At 38.5% G+C, this 23321-nt stretch overlaps 1 protein-coding gene across 8 annotated transcripts in view; it reads right to left on the bottom strand.

Annotated features, from left to right (window-relative positions):
• ATP7 (copper-transporting ATPase 1) overlaps positions 1-23321 on the bottom strand; it is a 570660-nt gene that overhangs the window by 209073 nt on the left and 338266 nt on the right. For all 8 annotated transcript variants that reach the window (XM_067134917.2, XM_067134919.2, XM_067134923.2 and 5 more), the window contains one exon: positions 14647-14856. In XM_067134917.2, the coding sequence (XP_066991018.2) occupies positions 14647-14856 (210 nt within the window). The remainder of the gene's footprint in view (positions 1-14646; positions 14857-23321) is intronic.

The following is a 23321-nucleotide window of genomic DNA, read 5'->3' as shown; positions in this document are numbered from 1 at the left end:
AAATGCCATCTGAAGCTGAAGAAATTGAAGAAAGGAAAGAATGCAAAAAGATGGGATCTAGACAAGTTGAAAGAAAAGAGTGTGATGGATCGTTTCAAGGAACATGTTGCACAAGGACTAAATGAAAAGGCCGAAAGAAACACAGTAGAGGAAGAGTGGAGAGTCATGAAAAATGAAGTCAGTAGGGCTGCTGAAGAAATGTTAGGAAGGAAGAAAAGATCAACTAAGAATCAGTGGATAACTCAGGAGATACTAGACCTGATTGATGAACGACGAAAATACAAGAATGCTAGAAATGAAGAGGGCAGAAAAGAATACAGCCGATTAAAGAATCAAGTGGATAGAAAGTGCAAGGTAGCTAAGGAAGAATGGCTGAAGGAGAAGTGCAAGGATGTCGAAGGCTGTATGGTCCTGGGAAAGGTAGATGCTGCATACAGGAAAATCAAGGAAACCTTTGGAGAAAGGAAATCTAGGTGCATGAATATTAAGAGCTCAGATGGAAAGCCACTTCTAGAGAAAGAAGACAAAGCAGAAAGATGGCAGGAGCATATCCAACAGTTGTATCAAGGTAACGATGTAGATAATTTCGTTCTGGAACATGAAGAGGCTGTTGATGCTGATGAAATGGGAGACCCAATTTTGAGGTCAGAGTTTGACAGAGCTGTGAGTGACCTAAATAGGAACAAGGCACCTGGAATTGATGATATTCCCTCTGAATTACTGACTGTCTTAGGAGAAACCAGCATGGTAAGGTTATTTCATTTAGTGTGCAAGATGTATGAGACAGGAGAAGTCCCATCCGATTTTCGGCAGAATGTTGTTATACCTATTCCCAAGAAAGCCGGTGCTGACAGGTGTGAAAACTACCGCACCATTAGTTTAGTATCTCATGCCTGCAAAATTTTAACACGTATTATTTACAGAAGAATGGAAAAACAAGTTGAAGCTGAGTTGGGGGAAGATCAATTTGGCTTCAGAAGAAATGTAGGAACACGTGAAGCAATCCTGACTTTACGTCTGATCTTAGAGGATCGAATCAAGAAGGACAAGCCCACGTACATGGCATTCGTAGATCTAGAAAAGGCATTCGATAATGTTGATTGGACCAGGCTATTTATGATTCTGAAGATGATAGGGATCAGATACCGAGAACGAAGAATTATCTACAACCTGTATAAAAATCAGTCTGCAGTGATAAGAATCGAGGGCTTTGAAAAAGAAGCAGCAATCCAGAAAGGAGTAAGGCAAGGCTGCAGTTTGTCCCCTCTCCTTTTCAATGTTTACATAGAACAGGCAGTAAAGGAAATCAAAGAGAAATTTGGAAAGGGAATCACAGTCCAAGGAGAGGAAATCAAAACCTTGAGATTTGCCGATGATATTGTTATTTTATCTGAGACTGCAGAAGATCTCGAGAAGTTGCTGAATGGTATGGATGAAGTCTTAGGTAAGGAGTACAAGATGAAAATAAATAAGTCCAAAACAAAAGTAATGGAGTGCAGTCGAACGAAGGCAGGTGATATAGGAAATATTAGATTGGGAAATGAAGTCTTAAAGGAAGTAGATGAATATTGTTACTTGGGTAGTAAAATAACCAACGATGGCAGAAGTAAGGAGGACATAAAATGCAGACTAGCACAAGCAAGGAAGAGCTTTCTTAAGAAAAGAAATTTGCTCACTTCAAACATTGATATCGGAATTAGAAAGATGTTTTTGAAGACTTTTGTGTGGAGCGTGGCATTGTATGGAAGTGAAACATGGACGATAACTAGCTCAGAAAGAAAGAGAATAGAAGCTTTTGAAATGTGGTGTTATAGAAGAATGCTGAAGGTGAGATGGATAGATCGAATCACGAATGAAGAGATACTGAATCGAATTGGTGAGAGGAGATCGATTTGGCTAAATTTGACGAGAAGAAGAGATAGAATGATAGGACACATCTTAAGACACCCAGGACTTGTTCAGTTGGTTTTTGAAGGAAGTGTAGGTGGCAAGAACGGTAGGGGTAGACCAAGGTATGAATATGACAAACAGATTAGAGCAGATGTAGGATGCAATAGTTACGTAGAAATGAAAAGGTTAGCACAGGATAGGGTGGCATGGAGAGCTGCATCAAACCAGTCTATGGACTGATGACTCAAACAACAACAATAATAACAACATATTATGTTTGTTAATTGTGTAGTGTTTTTAGGACATATTCTTTGTGATAATTTTAATCTGTACAGAGAGGATGCAGCTGATGATGTCCACATAGGACGAAACATGTCCCGCAACATTCACGAGAATATAGAAATAAAATAATCAAAAGGATTATTTGTTTAGTGAAAAGGTGGATCTTTAACATAATTTTTTATGTATAATATACCATACATTCACTGCAGACCAAAAACTGAGATTCATAACCTGAAATAGTGAACGACGATAACAACAAGACTTAATTGTTAGCTGTCTCTGCACTTTGAAAATCCCATCAATATGCCAGTAATACTTCAATCTTTTAAAATAAATAAATAAATAAATAAATAAATAAATAAATAAATAAATAAATAAATAAATAAATAAATAAATAAACAAACCATAAAACACTTTTAATGTGACAATACTGAATGATACATTTATTTTCCTCAAATACCATAACCGAGTGACATAACACAACAAAAATTCCTTTCAGTGGTGTAATGTTGTTGTTCTACAAAGCCATTACAGTATACCCCAAACTAGCATAACTTCCATTTACAGTTGCAGCAATATCATCTCAAAGTTGAAGAGCAGACTTCTCATCAACTATGCAATGATAAGAAAATGATGATTAGAGCCCAAATTCCTAAACAAAAGGTATATTATTTTCTGCACTTCTACAGGTAAGCAAAAAATTTTTAATTTTATAATTTTCAATTATATCACATTTTACCCATAATTGTGATTTTTAGAGTGCATATTTCTCTCCTGGGGAGCCTCCAAGGCTCAGACGGCAGCGCGTCGGCCTCTCACCGCTGGATACCGTGGTTCAAATCCCGGTGACTCCATGTGAGATTTGTGCTGGACAAAGCGGAGGCGGGACAGGTTTTTCTCCGGGTACTCCGGTTTTCCCTGTCATATTTCATTCCAGCAACACTCTCCATTATAATTTCATAGCATTTATCACTCATTAATAAATCACCTTGGGAGTGGTGACCCCATTGTAACAACAGCCTATAAATGGTTCATTCATTACATCCCTGACCCGGTCCATGACTGGAAAACAGGTTGTAGGTTTTCATTTTTTTCATTTTCATTTCTCTCCTATGCATAATTTATCACCAATTCCCTATTTTATTGGCTAATAAAAAAGTAACTTTCAAATACATAAGAAAGTAAAGCTGGAGTTTGAGTGTAGAAAGGGGGAGGAGCCAGGATGTTGTGAAATAATAATGCAAAGTTAAAATTTGGAGAGAAACTTGGGATTCCTCATGCAGCTGTTTCTGCAATTAAGCAGCTCAATTGGGTATGGCATGTTTTCACATGCTTGGTAAATCTCTGAGTTCCAAGCTGCTAGCTCTCTCAGCTGCAGTGTGGTAGTTGTTCATCATATATTGGTTCAAAAAAGATGAGTGTGATCAGTGCTGTAGTTAAATTACAGTTGCTACCGTGATCACTTCGATCATGAAGTGAAATTGAGGAAATCACAGTCCTGGTTACCACCCATCAGTATCACTCTTACCAAGAAACTGTGCAGATGAAGTTAAGCATGACAACTGTTTCAACAGGAAAGACAAGGGGCTTCAGATTAGCAACCTAAGATGATCCTTACTCACTGTCAGACAACAAAAGATTGAACGCACTGGGACGAACCGTGCAGGTCTTGGTAAGAACAATCCCAGAGAGAGGAAAGTTGATGGTGGTGCTACCACCTAGCAGTCAGATGCTATAAAAATATGAGCACTCCCCTACCTGTGTCATTTCGTCTTGACAAAGGTTTATTACAAGTGATGTAAATCATTATAAAGTAAAATTGACACAGGCTACCGAAAAGTAGCTGAAATGTAGACACTTTTAAAATATCAATGTGGCATAATATTCCAGAAAACCGTTTGTCAGCTGAAACCAGCCGTGAAAGCCTGCACCAGTATATGATGATGATGATGATGATGATGATGATTATGATGATGATGATGATTCTTGTTGTTTAAAGGGGCCTAATATCTAGGTCAATGGCCCCTAATGATATGAAATGAGAAGAAATATAATGGCAATCTAAAAGTTCAAAATCATCCATTGACCAGAATAAAAAAACGTGATGATGAAGAATGAACAGATGGATATGAATTTAAAACAATCAGTGGATCCGACCCAGAAACAATCATAAACAATAGTATTACTGACCAAGGAAGTGCTTCTAAAGCACAATCCTGAATCAAGGATGCTTGTTGTCTAAAGGGGTCCAAAATCCAGGTCAACGGCCTCTCATAATGGTACTTATCACTAGTAAAGTAGAACCATGGTATTTGTCATGTTGCAGTACTAATCAAAAGTAGCGTAGACTCATGGTGTTCCACACATTATGGTACTACTCGCAAGTATTGTACGTCGCACAGGTAACACAGACCTATGGTGTTTCTCACACAATGGCTCCACTCATAGACAACGCAAACCCATGGTGTTCCTCACTTAGGTTTACCAATCACGGACGCCGGTATTCCCATGGTGTTCCTCTCATAGTGGGTACTAATCACAGGGAACGCAGACCCACGGTGTTGCTCATATAGGGGTACTAATCACAGGCAAGCCCAGACCTGTGGCGTTTCTCACAATGGTACTAACCATGGGTACTGTAAAACCCATACTGATTCACCTTCTGTTGCTACTAATTACAAACCTATTGTGTACCTAACAGAGTGGTACTACTCGTAAGTAAAGGCGACCCAGGGTGTTCACCGTGTGATGGTACTAATCACAAGTACTGTAGTTTCATGGTTCTAATACAATCATCCCTTGGTTGCCTCTTTCAGTTGCTTCTTACGACAGACAGGGGATACCATGGGTGTATTCTTCATTTGCGCCCCCACCCACAGGGGGTAGAGAGAGAGAAAAAAGAAAAAGAAGGGATCTGTCACTTCGAAAAATGAAGTAACGGACGAAGACCACGAAGGGCATGAAAATGAACGACTCCCTAGGCTTTGAATGCTCTAATATAATCAGGGTTAGAAAAGAACAAGAGTTGACCAAGGGAGGTCAGACAGGATAGATGAAAGTGAGAAGCCTGGCACAAGTAAGTGGAACCAATGCCAGAACTTAGCTAGGGACTCTGTGGTCGCCAACCCACGCTCCCAAGTTGAGGGCCCCTTGGGCCCCTTTTAGTTGCCTCTTACGATGGGCAGGGGATACCATGGGTGTATTCTTTGTCTGCGTGCCCCACCCACAGGGGGCACCAGTATGAACAGTTCCTCAGTTGGTCTTATGAGGCTCAGCAAAACTTCTTCCAGCTCTCAGTCCAGGATTAAAATCCCTGGAAGAATTGGAAACCAGATCTTCCAGGTAAGATCAAAACATGCCTTACACCATGGCGTTGGTAACTATCAGGCCAGGGAACAAGAAATCATTCTTCTGGTCAACAAGCAAGTATCTACACCAATACAGTTTGAGAAAACAGAAGAACCATCTTAAATGTGATGTTTGGAATAACATATCAAACCTTTCTTTGAATTATCCAGATATTTATACTATGATTTTTAAAAAATACAATTTTACATAAATTTCTTTTTCATCACTGTAAGCTACATGAAATCAAAACACTATAACCAATGACCTTTCATCTTTAACACCTCGAAACATGTGCACCTCAGTATGAAGCTAGTATCACCATCACTATCCTACCATGAACGACAAATTTTAAGATCTCGTATATAATAGATACAATTTCCATATTATACAGTTAATTATTCCAATTCTTATTACAGAAGAAGTATAATTTCAAATTAAGTAAAAGAATACAAAACATAGTTAGGTTCTCTCCTCCTAAGGCTGAGGTTGCAGGACCAAATTCCATCTGAGTTGGTTGGCATTATATGGGTTTAAATGCATCTTGGTATGTTAATTATCTGGCAGATTCAGGGAAACTCTAGCAACCTGGTATCTCATTCAACCACTAGGAAATAAAGTAACATTAAATGTGTGTCATTACAGTTATTATATTTGTTTAAATATAGGACTAAATCCCACCGACACAAATAATCTGGTTTAATGTATGGGAAGAATTTGAACATACAAATGACAAAATGAAAATGAACATCACACAATAGAAATGTTTGGCCTGGTGTGGCATGTGCAATGATTATGCCCTGCTGAGTCCAACACTGCTTCTATATAATCACATCAGGTATCGCTCTTTCATCTTTGTTATCTGACCGCTGCTTGACAACTCATTCTTTACGAATACTAGTAGCATTAGGTTCACACGATCTGTGATGTTATCTATTCCTGTTTTCCACTGACTATGCCGTATTCTACCCATTAACTTCATTCTTCAAAAGATTAGAATATTCTTGTCCCTACACTGGGACTGATGACCTTGGATGGTAATGCTTTTTTAACTAAATTATTAACCATGATATGGTTTCAAAAAAGAGTTGCAGATAACTTGAACTAATAGAAGAGTAATAAATGTTTGCAAAAATCACTATCAGGTGATGTTAATTTGTAAGCTATGTCACTACACGAAATACAAATCAAGGTGGAATACCTGATCACTACCACAAAGCACAGTCATATTTTCTGTCGAGTTCTGACTAGTGATAAACACAGAGAATTAATAATATAGGAACATGTATCAATTAGTTGTGTTCCACAACCAAAAGAGAGCATGAAACTGGAAAGAATGAGGAAACAAACTAAACTGACTCACACACATACTTGGTCTGCATGACCTCTACACACAACAATTTGACAAAAGCATGAACAAAAGTCTTGGTTTTTTTTCTTCAATACACTGAAGTATTTCTTTCATTCGTGCAATTATTAAATCCTTTGAGGAAAGAAGAAAGTTTGAGCTATTGTAATGGATAATTTGGGTTAATAACATTGTGGCCTTCTGCATCAAAGCAGCTGTTAGGATGAATTTTTATTATATGTAGCTGATGAGTGCTATAGAAAGATTTGATAGAAATTATTTGGTTTGATAAATCTAGAGAAGGCATACAATCTAGTTAAAACCATCAAGCCAACTACTAAGGCACCTAAAGAATACAGGCAATTAAATATTTGTAAATGCTGTAAATCAAGCTGTATAAGCAAAAGCTTATGGGTAAAAGGTTTTCTATATAATCAAATGGATATTGCAATCACCATGTCCATCATCAGTTGTCCTGTTGAGAGGCAGGGTCACTATGTGGCTCCAACACCTCCATTTTATTTGGTTGCCACTGGGTAGCATATCAGCCTATCACTATTCAGGTCATCCCTTGGGTGTCTGTCCAGCAACTTCCGGAGTGTAACCCAGCTTTACAATCGTATCTGTTTCTACTCACAGCACATGTCCAAACCATCACTGTAAATATTCACATTTCTTTCCCCCCCTGGATCAGCTCAATGCCAATTCATCTTACGTCTACAGGTTATCCAAGAAGTTTCTGCACCTCCTGGTATAATATAGTGTTTTTGGTTTAGACTGTAGATTGTAGACAGCGAGGGAAACCACAGAGGGCACTGTCAGTGTTATTTCTGTTGTAATATTGGTATCCCTGCTTCGAAAGTCACCAAGCACCATCAGAATTTCAGTTGTGAAGCCATGGTTGAGCAGACATATTTGCAATGTTGCGGAATGGTTAGTGGTATGTGTGGATGCACGAACGACTACACACAGGGCAAACAATAACACAGATAACGAGTGTGTTTAAAGACCGTTTTGGTAAGGACCCACTGCATAAAGCAACACTGTTTCATTGGGAGAAATATGCATTCATTTCAGGCAGGTAAACAACACATGTATAGTGGACATAAAGAAGATGTGAGAGGAAACGTGCCACATCACTTAGTCAATTGAGCAGTTCCCAACCAAATCAATTTGCAAATGAACAGCTGAACTTAACATACCACATTCAACAATGCATGATCACATGAAAAAGGATTTGCAGATGTAGACCAATTTATGTGAATGAATTATCTGACCAGGACATGGAACAGCGACTTACAGCCTGGCAGGCTTTGTTAACACTATTTCCATTTGTTGTGTCTCGCACAAGAGTGTGAGGTATTTTTTGATGAATGTGCAATATATTGCATTTACAGGAATGTGGTTTCCCAGTCTAAGGGAAATCCTCATTATGTGCAAGAGTAGTTGGAAAGGAACCCACCTTATGTCATGATATGAGCAGGGATGAGGGCATGATACCTGCTCGGATTATATTTTTCTGAGTGGTAAGTGAATGGACATTCTTATTTGCACATGTTGCAAATGTTAATACTTCACCTGCAAGAGAAGGGAATCATGGATTGTGTGTGATTAAAGCAGGATGGAGCTTCAGCCCACATTGCTATTCAGGTGTGCGATTTCCTTTATGAACACCTTCCAGACCACTTGATTGGGCACGGTTCAGCAACATCTTTAGCCCCATTGAAATGCCCCACCCCCCACCCCCCACCCCATGAAGGCCTTACCACACCAGACAATGTACTGTGGGGAATAATCAGGTGCCATGTCTCTCAACATCATTACAGATCAAATGAAGAATTTTAAAAAATGTGGAGGAAGTCCTTCCAAACCAGAGGTGCTCCATAACATGTTAAGGAAGACACAGAGATGCATAGATCTCTGTGTACAGCATGAAGGTTCACATACACATCCACTGAATACATAGTTTGTACATATACATATTCCACTATATCACAATAGGTGAACTTTCAGGTTATATATACTGTATACGTAGTGATCAATAATATAGAGTTATGGGGACTTCTTGGACACACTGTACGCTGGAGACACATCCCTATCCCAGTATCTTCATTTTATTATGATTAATCAAAGCTCTTCCTTTTTCTAGGTTGGCCAACATTCAGTAAAACAGAACAGACAGTGTGATACATCTTCAATATTAGCTATTCCCATTGTTGTTCACCACTTCATCCAAGCTGCATATAGTATTCACCTCATCAATAAACTGGCTTATTGTCAGCAATCCTGGATCAAAGATATTTAAATTTTGTCACTATTAGCAGGTCCTCGCCATTAACTTAGATTGTTTTCTTGTTGTTTTTTTTTTTTTTTGTTTAGTCGCACAACCCATATTACACCAAGTGATCACTCCATTCATGGGTTTGGTGTTGACAGTACAATCCAAGGTACTGATGCAGATGTGTCTTAACAGTGTTCAACACAAGGATGGGCAGAAGTGGTGACAGAGCCAAGCCCCACTGGATATAAACTGTAATGTGCAAGTTATTAGATGACTCTGCAGTGGCTTGGATGTAGAATCTTGGCACCGAATGAAGCAGCTGCACCAAATTCACAAGGAACACCAATGTATCAAAGTGCTAATTCAATCGGTCAGGTGGTATATGATCAAATGCTTTCTCAAGATCCATAAAAATGAGATAGAGCAGTATGTTCTTCTCACAGTGTTTTCAACAACTAGTGGATTGCATCAACTGTGTTGCAGCTTTACATAAATACAGCTTGATTCTTGGTCACTTTGACAATCTCAAATCTGTTTGTGGACAATGGTATGATGATCCTCACTGTATGGCTTAGAAGTTGAACCAGGCAATAGTAAGTAGTATATTCTTTCTGAAAATGGATGCAGTGATGTTCTGTTACCAGACGGTCAGTGTTCATCCTTTTTCATTAATCTCACTAAATAGCAAGGTTATGCCATTTGCTGCATTCAATCTCAGAGCACCACAGCTGTGTTACAAGATTACGGCCAGTAGTCTTTCTAGGCTTAATTTGCTTCCAAGAAGTCTTGACTTCAGTGACAATGATTTGCTTGCCATGGTATTGGTGTTTAGGATTGGTGGATAGAATAATTCCTTCATTGAAATGCTTTCAAAATAGCTCTGACAATGTTCTCTTGCTTTTTACCAATCTGCCAGCAAATTGACAGTTTTTATCTTTTTATAGTGTAGAAAATTTGGATGTCTTCCATATTGCTATTTCTTGATTTGACAAGCTGGTAAATTTCACATTCTCTTTCATGTGTGTCGAGTTACTCAAAACGTTACAGTACATGTACTGAGCAACCTTTGTCACTGTTACATTCTTCTTCACCTACCTACACGTTGTTTTGCAGGCAATCCAACAAGTTGGTATTCTGTCAAAAAAAAACTTATAACCTTTTCTTCTTGTGTACTGCATCTTTGACATCATCATTCCAAAGCCACACATCTTTGTCGATCTGTCATTGTCCTGACTTTGTTATTAACCTGCAGACAATTGGTCAGTGTTGCATCACAAACATTTTGTATAGTAAAATTTTTATGTCTAACATATCTTTTGAAGTCTCAACACCTGATAATGATGTAGTCAATTAGTGTTGCCTAAGTAGCAGTATGGCACACAATTAAATTTTAACTGCTCGATTTCAGGATTTTCCTTGAACTACACACTTGTGATGACCAACTCATGTGTTTCTGCATAATCAAGGATCCATTGACAGTCATTATTTTCTCCATACCTACATCTGCCAAGAGCCACACTTTTTTTCCTTCCTATGGCCGACATATCCGGTGAGATCACCAGCAACTACGAATTAGTCTTCAAGGAAAATCCTGAACGTTTTCTCATCGAGCATTGCCCAAAAGCCATCTTTGGTCGTTAAGAGGTAAACTTGATTTGGGGCATATATGCTAAAGAAGTGGACTTTTTTTTTTTTTTTTCCATCTGCAACAGAGGCAACCTTTATCAAGCAGTCATCAGACCACTGGACTTTGGAGACAGATCTGTCAAATTTCACAGATACAACAATGCCAACGCTGTTCACCATTTCACAAGTAATCAATTTATAACCGCATCCAATGTTGTACGATTTCTTTCCATTTCAACAAGTTTCCTGCACTGGATAGGCATCAATCCATCTCTTCTAAGTGTTTGGCAGTTAACTGACTTGTCCATGCATAGTGTTGATGTTGAGTTATAAAATGAGATACGCAGGTTACAGTGCTATTTTTGAAAAATGGGGCATGTGACTGGTGCCTTGGTTAGAAAAACAGCTGATTATCATCCAGGAGTACTTGTTACTAAGGTAACAGTGGTTGTCAAAGTCAATAATAATAATAATAATAATAATAATAATAATAATAATAATAATAATAATAATAATAATAATAATAATAATAATAATGGCGTGTGATCTCCGAAGAGGTCCTGTACAGGTCTTTTGAGTTGACGCCGTACAGGCGACCTGCACGTCTATGAGGATGGGGTCCTTCCTATGATGAATTCTAATGGTGAAGATGACACACACACACCCAGCCCTCGAGCCATCGGAATCAACTAATGAAAGTTAAAATCTCCGTCCCATCTGGGAATTGAGCCCAGGACCCCCTGGACCAAAGGCCATCATGCTAATCATTTAACCATGAAGCCGGACAATGTTAGTAATGGAGCATGCATGCAGTCGCTTACTTTCAACTACTGTATGCACTGTGTAACTTGATACAGATATTATGTTGGAATTGTGTAACTTAAGTTTCATGCGTTATCCCCCAAGTTATCCAAATTTTTCCGTTAACCATTAGCACTGGATTAAAATATTCTATTTACAATTTTAGTTAAAATATTTTTATTCCTGGAGCCTCCGTGGCTCAGACGGCAGCACGTCGGCCTCTCACCGCTGGATACCGTGGTTCAAATCCCGGTCACTCCATGTGAGATTTGTGCTGGACAAAGAGGAGGCGGGACAGGTTTTTCTCCGGGTACTCCGGTTTTCCCTGTCATCTTTCATTCCAGCAACACTCCCCGTTATCATTTCATAGCATTTATCACTCATTAATAAATCACCTTGGGAGTGGTGAACCCATTGTAATAACAGCCTATATAAGTTTCATTCATTACATCCCTGACCCGGTCAATGACTGGAAAACAGGTTGTAGGTTTTCATTTTTTCATTTTTATTCCTGTTGATAAATATAATATTGAAATTATTATCAAAAGATATAACACATAAACATTTGTTAATTTATACACCAATCTTCTTTTCACTAAAATGCTGATTCTCTCAAAGTTAATGTATGGACTTAGTCTCTAAAATACAATTTTATTCTCAAAACATGGAGTAGAAATATGCCCCCTTCCGCTTCACTCAAGTAAACTGTTGAGGTCTTTACTCATAACCCTGAGCTTGAGCTCTTCCACATTTTTTACCCCTGGGGGGGACGGTGATCCAGTTTTAAAAACTCAACAACTTGCATATATAATGACCACCCATACTAGATTAAACAAAATAAAATATTTTAATGTTTCTTATTCACTGGCTGGACAGAAAGAAGTTAGCGAAGATGGTGATATCTCACGTTCAGGTCTGTGTCTGTCCTGAACTAAAGAATTAACCCTAAGCAAACTCAAAGTCTCTCAGTCAAGGAAATTCTTGGTTGAAGAAAGCACTGTGTGGCCAGATACGTATGGGAAAATATATACACATAAAACCAGGTGTACAAATTTCTCCATTTTTCTCAAAAGGTTTGTTATTCCGCTACCAAACCCAAGCAATACGATTATGCAGTTTTACATTTCTCTAAATCTTGAGAGAGCCACAAGACCAGCCATTTTCTTATGTTCACCACCTTATGTTTTAAACTATACAGTTTAATCATGATATCAGTGCACAGTTGTACTATACCTACTCCAAAGATCTTCACTGCTTGAGCATGTTTCAGCAAAATATTAGAGCGTACAGAAGGGAAATAAGAAATAGAAAGAAAACCATACACGAGACACATTCCTAAGAGACATGTTCCTTAGGTACAGACATTTTTCAAAGAAACACAACATCGTTTTGAAAACATTTTATTTTCCTTGGATTCAATATACCTTAAACTACTACTTCACATAGTCACCACCATTATCAAGGCATTTGTCATAACGGGGCACCAAATTTTGGATGCCTTCATCACAGGATGCTGCTGCCTATGATAAAAGCCCCTCAAAGCAGAGAGAGATGAAATTTTATACTGTCTGTCCCAACAAACTTTCTCCTCAACCACAGACAATAAATCCATCTGTGACAACAGTTGGTCAGCTGCTCTGCGGGACTTCACGCACATGTTGACAACCGTCACTGAACATTCAAATCCATTTCTTCACCAATCCATTCATCATTGCACTTTCACCAAACATCTCACACACATGGCTAAGAATGTCAGCTGATTTTATGTTTCGTGCATTCAAGAAAAGAGTCAACAAATCACATCTCACAGTCAGCAAGTTGATCTATTGTCATAAGCATTTTAAACACTCACTACAAGATAACCACACTAATGTCTTCAATGTTGCATGGGGAGTGTCAACAGGTGACTGAAGCCATTGTGCATGCTTAATATCATAACCACAATGCTGCACCAGAAATATATGGAAACGTAGTTACTAAACAAATGCCCCTCATATGATAGTACCCTTTATTACAGCAGCAACAGTATAACTAAATGAGTAACCTCGAAATACTCTGAATGTTTTTCAGTTTCAATGTGTTTCTAGAGGTCTGAAGAACAACAAACAACAACAGAAGGAAGTTCCAGGATTCCATGCTAAATGTATTCTGCTTCTTCATCTGATCATCCTCATCTAAAATATTAAATTTATTCTTTATAAAGTCATCTGAAAAGTATTACTTTGCACTTCTTTTGTTTTCCACATTCCTCTAATTATTAACAATAAATACAGGCGGCTGGACAACAAGCAAAATATGGACATATCCTACCAAATATAGATGTTTGGTAACTCTAGTAAAGGTATGATTTCAAAATAGCTTCAGATTGACTACATTTTGTAGTTAAAAATATTAGGGTCATTGGTATAACAAGAACACGGAATTTCTTACCACTGAATGCATTAGTAACGGGCTGCATAGCCAAGATGGTAAAGGCATGCTTGATTTGCCCGGAAGGATGTGGTTTCGAATCCCTCTCAAGAAGATGAACATTTCTGAAACAAGATTTCTACTTAACTGTAGAAACCCTGAGGTTCACTCAGTCTACACCAAAAGTAAGTATGAGGTTAATTCCTAGGGGCTAATACTCTACCCTACTTTGTGCCAAAGTTGTAGAAGCTTTTACCTTCCACTCCTCCAAAGGCATTCATGGCTAGAACAGAGATAGGTTATTTTGTTTTAAAAAGGGGTGAGATTGAAAAAAATACAGCTGTACAATTATATATATTAGCCTCATTTTGTGAATCAACAGCCAAAAAGTGTAGATAAGATGGGCAATTTCAAAGCAAGGGCAGAAACTACAAACAACAGCAAAAGTATAACAGAAGTTTGGAGAGGACATGGTAATCAATGTACTTGAAACCATTTATTGGATTTTTATACTGAATTACTGGTTTTAGATTAATTTCTCTTGCTTAAATTATATTTCACTGCCATAACCCAGAAGATTATTCCATTTTCCTCAGCATCAATATCAGCAAAAGACATATCAAAGGTACCTACACTACATAATTTATCATGTTTGACAGCGTACCTTTATGCTCTTAACACCAGGTATCGCTCCAATTGTGCTCTCTATGCTGTTCACACATGACTGGCATGTCATCCCTGAGATGCTAATGATGACAGCAGCATCAGGCAGTCTTGCATCAAATCCCATGTCCTCAATGGCAATACGTAACTGCTGTGGCGTTGTCATCGCACTGTTATACTCTATCCGCGCTTCCTTCCGCTCCAGGCTTACCTGCAAAAAATAGCAAACATAGCAGCTTTAAAAAAATATCCACATGGAAATAAACACATGTACCTCATACCAGAGCATCAGCCAGGTTAGAAGTGAAAAAGCTGTGCTGAGTAGCTCAAGACGGCAGGGCTTAAATTGGGGGGGGGGGGAGAAGAATCGAGCCTGGTGATATTTGAGGGAGCTCCTATGTCAGCCTCATGCCAGAAGATTTAGCAGCATGCAGAAGAACTCCTGTGGGAGAAAATTTGGCAACTCAACATCTGCAAAAACTGAAAAAAGAGTGTGGAATGTAAAACAAGTAACATTGACACTGTTGTTCTTACTACTTTTAAAGTTTTTTAAAGATGTTTAAGACCATTAGAGACCACAATAAGCAACATTTATACATTTTTAAAAGCCTTCTTTGCAGCCCAGTATCACTGCATTCTCTCTCTGGCAGCTTGTCACGTTTCCACTGTCCACCCGCTGCTCTGCTGTTCTTCACGAAAGCCCTTATTGATCTGGTGTCAGTACTAGGTTCTGTTAATAATGTCTTCATGATTTAGTCCAATTTTTCAGATCCTTCCTGATCTCCCTCAACCACTTATCACATGTGTTACCACTACTATCAAGTACGGTAAAAATTTTCTTAGTCAACCGCTAGTCATCCATTCTAAACAGGTGGCCATAGAACTTGAGTCCTTGCTTCTTGATGAATTCCATCAGTTGTTCGGTTTTCCAATATAGTTCTTCTTGTCCTTGCAACATGTATTGTCCAGTCACAATCTTTGGGCCCATAATATTTTGAAGGATCTTCCTCTCAAACTTCTCAGCTTCTCTAAGACCAGCCTTTCCAATAACTTGCAGGCATTCATTTCCAGAGAGACATTCAGGTTTAATCACCATGAGCTTAGCTTGCACTGAAATTGCCTTTTTCTTGTACAGGTCATGTATTCTGCGAAAAGCTGTGGCCATCCTATCTCACCTACTGTTGTTAGCTTCTCTTTCATTAGATCCCATCTGCACAATCTCACCGAGATATTTGAAGCTGTTAACTCTTTCAAGCTTACCATACCTTGTCTTTAGTTTTGGGGAGCTGTGGGGATATTAGGATCTCCCTTGAAAAAATGAAGTACTTGACAAAATCCAGCCTTTTCAGCTGATTGTTTCAAAACATTTATCTGTCCTACAACTGCAACTGTGTTTCTAGAAAGGATCACTAAATCATCAGCAAAAGCTAGACAGTTGATCTTGATACAGTTCTTTGAACATTCAATGTATGCTTAGTTCAGTAAAACTTTCTTGTTAAGTTCTATTCCCTATTCACAGATAACCTTCTCCAACACGCAATTGAAGAGAGTCGATGATAGTCCATCGTCTTATCCCTTTTTTTAATTTCAAACTCCTTGGAAAATTTGCCCATTAATTTTACTACAGAATGGGTGAGAGTTAGGGTCTGCTTGATCATTTCTGTTCTTTTGTCAACCACTCCAAATTCACTCAAGATGTCAATTAACATTTTGCAGTCGACTGAATCATATGCTTTCTGGAAATTGACAAAGACGACTACCAGATCTTTTGAGGTGTCATTTTCCATGACTTTTCAAACTCCATATCTGCTCAGTGCATGATCTTCCTTTCCTAAAACCACCTTGGTATTCACAAAGCTGGTGATCTATTTGCTCTACTAGTCTGGTCTGAAGAGCTTTTGAGAGTACCTTATACTGTATACTATAGGTAAAATAGAGATGCCACGATAATTGTTGACATTGTTTTTTCACCTTTCTTGTGTAATGAGTGAATCAGTGCCATTTTCCACTCATCGAGGACCTTTTCAGTCACCCAAATCTTTATTAGCTCATGGACTAATGCCTAAATAGTTATTTCTCCACCGCTTTTCAGTACCTCCGCTATGATTGAATCATCCCCAACAACTTTGTTGTTCTTCAGTTTCATGACTATCTTCCAAATTTCATCTTTGTTTGGTTGGACTGAATTTTAGTTTCTTTATTCTGGAAGAATTTTTGGCCATTTATCCCAGGGTTCATCTCGGTTCACCAGTTCCTCAAAATAGCTTGGTAGGATCTCACAGTTTTCTTTATTGCCCCCCCATCCTTCTCCAAAAGTTTAAGCTTTGTGCCTGATAACCTTTCAATTGCTGTTTGAAGGTCTTATAAAAGTTTCTACTGTTGTTTTTCAATTCTGACTCAATGCCTCATATTTCCTTCCTTAATTTCTTTTGCCTTGTCAGAGGGTTTTAGTCATCTATTTCTGCACTTCTCTGTATGTATCAAATTTATCCTTTGTTTTATCATCATATATCATGCATTAAAGGCCACTGCTCTTTGATCTATTGCATCATTATTATTATTATTATTATTATTATTATTATTATTATTATTATTATTATTATTATTATTATTATTATTACAGAAAAATTTCATATAATTCACCTACCACATAGGCTCTTAACCCTCATAGTGCCAAGTACAATCTAAATGTATCATCAATTTATCTTTAATGTTGCTCTCTTGTTACAAGTCGGAGAATGTTTCAACAGTATCATGACCAACTATGAGATTCAATCTATTTTTCTAGACCATATGGGTTGTTTTGTAGACCATGGAATTACACAAATGAATATCCTCTGAAGCACTATCCATGTAAACAAACAATGGCATTCCCTGGTAAGTAATGTGAGGAGGAAATACGTTATTTGATGGAATCTGTCGAAAATATATATTAGCATCAAAAAGTTTTAACTCGCCTTAAAAGAACTCTAGTTCTTGTTATTCATTAGGCTGCAGTTTAATATTTCAAGTAACATATATTTTAAATCAAAATACAAACACAAGCACCCATCATATACAAACTGACAAACTATAAAGCAATGTATGCTTCAAATAATAGAAAACGATGTCCTTTAGACTGCACTGTTCCATTTCTGTGCTTGTCTACATGTTCCACATTTGCTCTGATTATGTGGCCTTTTTCTGGTTAGCTTTTCCAACATCTCCGTGGTTATGCAGGGACATTATTTTATATAAGCAGAGGCTGTCGCTCGCCCAGTCGCCTGCCTTGTGAGCCTGTCTCTCACCAAGCACTTCGCCGTAATGCACTTCTCGACACCACAAGTTCCCCTCTTTTGCAGTTTGCCAAGAGCTTTATCAGAGTAAGGTTCAGGAATTTATTTTTTTTATTATTATTTTTTTTTTTTTTAGATCCACTAACTACTTCTGATGGTTTTTGAAGATGCTGAGGTGCTGGAATTTTATCCTGCAGAAGTTCTTTTACGTGCCAGTAAATCTACTAACATGAGGCTGATGTATTTGAGAGCACCTTCAAATACCACCCGACTGAGCCAGGATCAAACCTGCCAAGTTGGGGTCAGAAGGCCAGTGCCTCAACCATCTGAGCCACTCAGCATGGAAAACCACTCTCACAAAATCTCCCATCCTTTACTGTTACTGAAACAACCCCAGACCGTAGGGCAACCAGTCCCATGTTGCACAGTCGGTGTTAGGCAGCATTATAGCATTCTTTCTCCTGAACAACAGGAACCATACAGATGACAATTTAACCCAAACTTCTCAAATTTTGACACATCACTACATAGCACAACTTTCCACTGGCCAACAGTCTAATCCTTGTGTTGTCTGGCCCAATGATATCTCTGAGATTTATGTCAAATCAAATCCAAATCGCTTTATTTGCAAATGAGGTGTCCACCTCGGTGGCAAATGATACACTAAAATCCATTATTATCAGCACTAAAAGTTTAAATTAACAAGAGAAGAAAACATATTCCTAGAATACAGTATTATACAATTTACACTAACTTTTTTTCTATTAAACACACAGCTCATCTGTAAAAAAATTTATACTGTTTACAAAATTCTACTTATAATATCTCCTGTACTTACAAACATAGTCAACTCATATACATATGTGGAATTATTTTTTAAAAATATTACACAACTGCTGTAAGATTAAAATTTACATTGCCTTTAATTATATTTATGTTTGTGGGTTACTGTAGTCACGTCCTAGTTCATGAACCATGGGCAACGGCTGAGTGGCCTAGTAAGTGGTACTGAGAGTTGGGATACCAGTTGCTATGGAATGGGAGTGGGCATCTCGGACATATTCTGAGTCATGGCCCTCCTTGTGTTCAGGCGGCTAGGACTATACAATTCACCGGTGGTCCATAACCCGTTAGAGGAGAGATCCTCACTTGGACTATGTGCAAGTAGAGTAGCATCCTGCTTCATGAATTTACCGAGCTCAGAACATTTTAAGCAAGCCTCGGACCTATGGGAGTAATGGAGTCCAACTCCCATTTGACAGGCGAGGAACTCCTTGGAAACAACTTGGCGAACGAAATGGAATTCGATGAAGAGCTATCAATATTAATGGGGCCTATGGAAGGAAGAAGGTAAAACTGGCTGAGTCAGCAAAGAGGATGCATTTCGATGTGTTAGGAATAAGTGATATTCGGGTAAGAGGAAATAACGAGGAAGAGATAGGAGATTATAAAGTGTACTTGACGGGTGTTAGGAAGGGAAGGGCAGACTCTGGGATAGGGCTCTTTATCAGGAATACTACTGCACGCAACATAGTTTCTGTTAGGCACATAAATGAGCAAATGATGTGGGTAGATTTGGCAGTTGGAGGAATTACGATAAGAATTGTGTCCGTGTATTCACCATGTGAGGGTGCAGATGAGGATGAAGTAGACAAGTTTTATGAAGCATTGAGTGACATCATGGTCAGGGTCAACAGCAAGGATAGAATAGTGCTAATGGGTGATTTCAATGCGAGAGTTAGGAATAGAACTGAAGGATATGAAAGGGTGATCGGTAAATGTGGGAGAGATATGGAAGCTAATGGGAATGGGAAGCATTTGCTGGACTTCTGTGCTAGTATGGGTTTAGCTGTTACAAATACGTTCTTCAAGCATAAGGCTATTCACCGCTACACATGGGAGGCTAGGGGTACCAGATCCATAATAGACTATATCTTAACAGACTTTGAATTCAGGAAATCTGTTAGGAATGTACAAATTTTTCGTGGATTTTTCGATGATACAGACCACTATCTGATCTGTAGTGAACTAAGTATCTCTAGGTCCAGGGTAGAGAAAGTGAAATCTGTCTGCAAACGAATAAGGGTAAAAAATCTCCAGGACGAGGAAATTAGACAGAAGTACATGGATATGATTAGTGAGAAGTTTCGAACAGTAGACAGTAAGCAGGTTCAGGATATATAAAAAGTGAATGGGTGGCATACAGGGATGCTGTAGTAGAAACAGCAAGGGAATGCCTAGGAACAACTTTGTGTAAAGATGGGAAAAGGCGAACATCTTGGTGGAATGATGAAGTGAGAGCAGCCTGTAAACGTAAAGAGAAGGTTTATCAGAAATGGCTCCAAACAAGGGTCGAGGCAGACAGGGATTTGTACATAGATGAAAGAAACAGAGCGAAACAAATAGTTGTTGAATCCGAAAAGAAGTCATGGGAAGATTTTAATAATAACCTGGAGAGGCTAGGTCAAGTAGCAGGGAAACCTTTCTGGACAGTAATAAAGAATCTTAGGAAGAGAGGGAAAAAGGAAATGAACAGTGTTTTGAGTAATTCAGGTGAACTCATAATAGATCCCAGGGAATCACTGGAGAGGTGGAGGGAATATTTTGAACATCTTCTCAATGTAAAAGGAAATCATCCTGGTGGTAGTGCAAACAGCCAAGCTCATGGGAAGGAGGAAAATGATGTTGGTGAAATTACGCTTGAGGAAGTGGAAAGGATGGTAAATAAACTCCATTGTCATAAGGCAGCAGGAATAGATGAAATTAGACCTGAAATGGTGAAGTACAGTGGGAAGGCAGGGATGAAATGGCTTCATAGAGTAGTAAAATTAGCATAGAGTGTTGGTAAGGTACCTTCAGATTGGACAAAAGCAGTATTTGCACCTATCTATAAGCAAGGGAACAGGAAGGATTGCAACAACTATCGAGGTATCTCATTGATTAGTATACCAGGCAAAGTATTCACTGGCATCCAGGAAGGGAGGGTGCGATCAGTCGTTGAGAGGAAGTTGGATGAAAACCAGTGTGGTTTCAGACCACAGAGAGGCTGTCAGGATCAGATTTTCAGTATGCACCAGGTAATTGAAAAATGCTACGAGAGCAATAGGCAGTTGTGTTTATGTTTCGTAGGGAAAAGATGTTCACTATAGAGGTGGGGACGGAGCGAGTAATACCGATGAGTAATCCGGTTGTAGCGGTACGGCGCACCACCGATCCCCTCCGCTTACAACTGCGAGTACTCGCGGAGGACCTGAGCACAGTGTAGCGCTCAACACACGTACGAAAGTACCTGTATTCAATCTGTGTGTTTCGAATGTACGTATATATTTCCTACGCTTGTTATGTTTTGTAGATAATGTAAAGTCTGTTAGATTATATTTGTGGTGTTAGTGTGATATTTAAACATATTCGTAGATAGTAGTTATATTTTTAGAATATTTAAAGGAATTTAAAGAAATGTTTACAGAACGTTGTTCTACAAATGCCACGAAAACCGTCGGATGCCTGGAAGTTTTTTTGACATCACTGATAATAGGAAACAGGCAAAATGCAAGTTTTGTGGCCGCACATACGCGACGGGTGGTGGCACATCAAATATAATATAATATAATATAATATAATATAATATAATATAATATAATATAATATAATATAATATAATATAATATAATATAATAACTGTATTTATAGAAGCATTCTACTGGTAGCTGTTTGGCATTGGGACGTGTAGTACTATGTTGTCAGATATGTTTTGTAATCACATTTGCAAAGAAGGACATTCCAGTCAACGTTCATTTACGTAATTACTTTTGTCATCCTGTACATGAAATTATGTCAGTGTTTTTCATTATATTCTGATAAGATTCTTTATATTCAGGTTATTCTTCTCATGAACAGTGTACCGTATCAAATGAACTTACGAAATAATTGTGAATACATTACTTTTCTGTTAACTTCCAATCCCCTTGTATACAAACCCTTTCGGTATGCATGCGCCATACTTTGTTTCACTATTCGAATTAGTTAACTATACGAGTTACTAACATTTATTCCACATACTACCTCCTACTCCCTAGCAGTTACGTATATAACAATTATAGTGAATATATATGCAGTTATTTACAGTTGTTACGTTGCGAGAGAAGGGTATTAATAGAGGGATGCAATACCTTCGCAGTGCACACCTATAACGTGTTTAAACGTCCCGCGTCAGGACATTCACTCGGTAGTTCACTCGGTACTACCGGGTGATGACGTCACAACAACTGCTCCGCTCCGCTCCGCTCCGTCCCCAGCACTAGTTCACTATACTGGGGGACTATGGAATTAAAGGTAGATTGTTAAAATCAATCAAAGGCATTTATGTTGACAATTGGGCTTCAGTGAGAATTGATGGTAGAATGAGTTCTTGGTTCAGGGTACTTACAGGGGTCAGACAAGGCTATAATCTTTCACTTTTGCTGTTCGTAGTTTACATGGATCATCTGCTGAAAGGTATAAAATGGCAGGAAGGGATTCAGTTAGGTGGAAATGTAGTAAGCAGTTTGGCCTATGCTGACGACTTGATCTTAATGGCAGACTGTGCCGAAAGCCTGCAGTCTAATATCTTGGAACATGAAAATAGGTGCAATGAGTATGGTATGAAAATTAGCCTCTCAAAGACTAAATTGATGTCAGTAGGTAAGAAATTCAACAGAATTGAATGTCAGATAGGTGATACAAAGCTAGAACAGGTCGATAATTTAAGTATTTAGGTTGTGTGTTCTCCCAGGATGGTAATATAGTAAGTGAGATTGAATCAAGGTGTAGTAAAGCTAATGCAGTGAGCTCGCAGTAGAGATCAGCAGTATTCTGTAAGAAGGAGGTCAGCTCCCAGATGAAACTATCTTTACATTGGTCTGTTTTCTGACCAACTTTGCTTTACAGGAGCAAAAGCTGGGTGGACTCAGGATATCTTATTCATAAGTTAGAAGTAACAGACATGAAAGAAGAAAGAATGATTGCTGGTACAACCAGGTGGGAACAATGGTGGGAGGGTACTCGGAATGAGGAGATAAAGGCTAATTTAGGAATGAACTTGATGGATGAAGCTGTATGCATAAACCGTCTTCGGTGGTGGGATCATGTGAGGCGAATGGAGTAGGATAGGTTACCTAGGAGAATAATGGACTCTGTTATGGAGGGTAAGAGAAGTAGAGGGAGACCAAGATGACGATGGTTAGACTCGGTTTCTAACGATTTAAAGATAAGAGGTATAGAACTAAATTAGGCCACAACACTAGTTGCAAATCGAGTATTGTGGCGACGTATAGTAAATTCACAGAGGCTTGCAGACTGAACGCTGAAAGGCATAACAGTCTAATAATAATGCTATTTGCTTTACGTCCCACTAACTACTTTT

The sequence above is a fragment of the Anabrus simplex genome, chromosome 1 (genome assembly GCF_040414725.1).
Source record: "Anabrus simplex isolate iqAnaSimp1 chromosome 1, ASM4041472v1, whole genome shotgun sequence".
Lineage (NCBI taxonomy): Eukaryota > Metazoa > Arthropoda > Insecta > Orthoptera > Tettigoniidae > Anabrus > Anabrus simplex.
The sequence above is the reverse complement of the archived record's forward strand: the minus strand, read 5'-3'. Positions and strand labels throughout refer to the sequence as shown.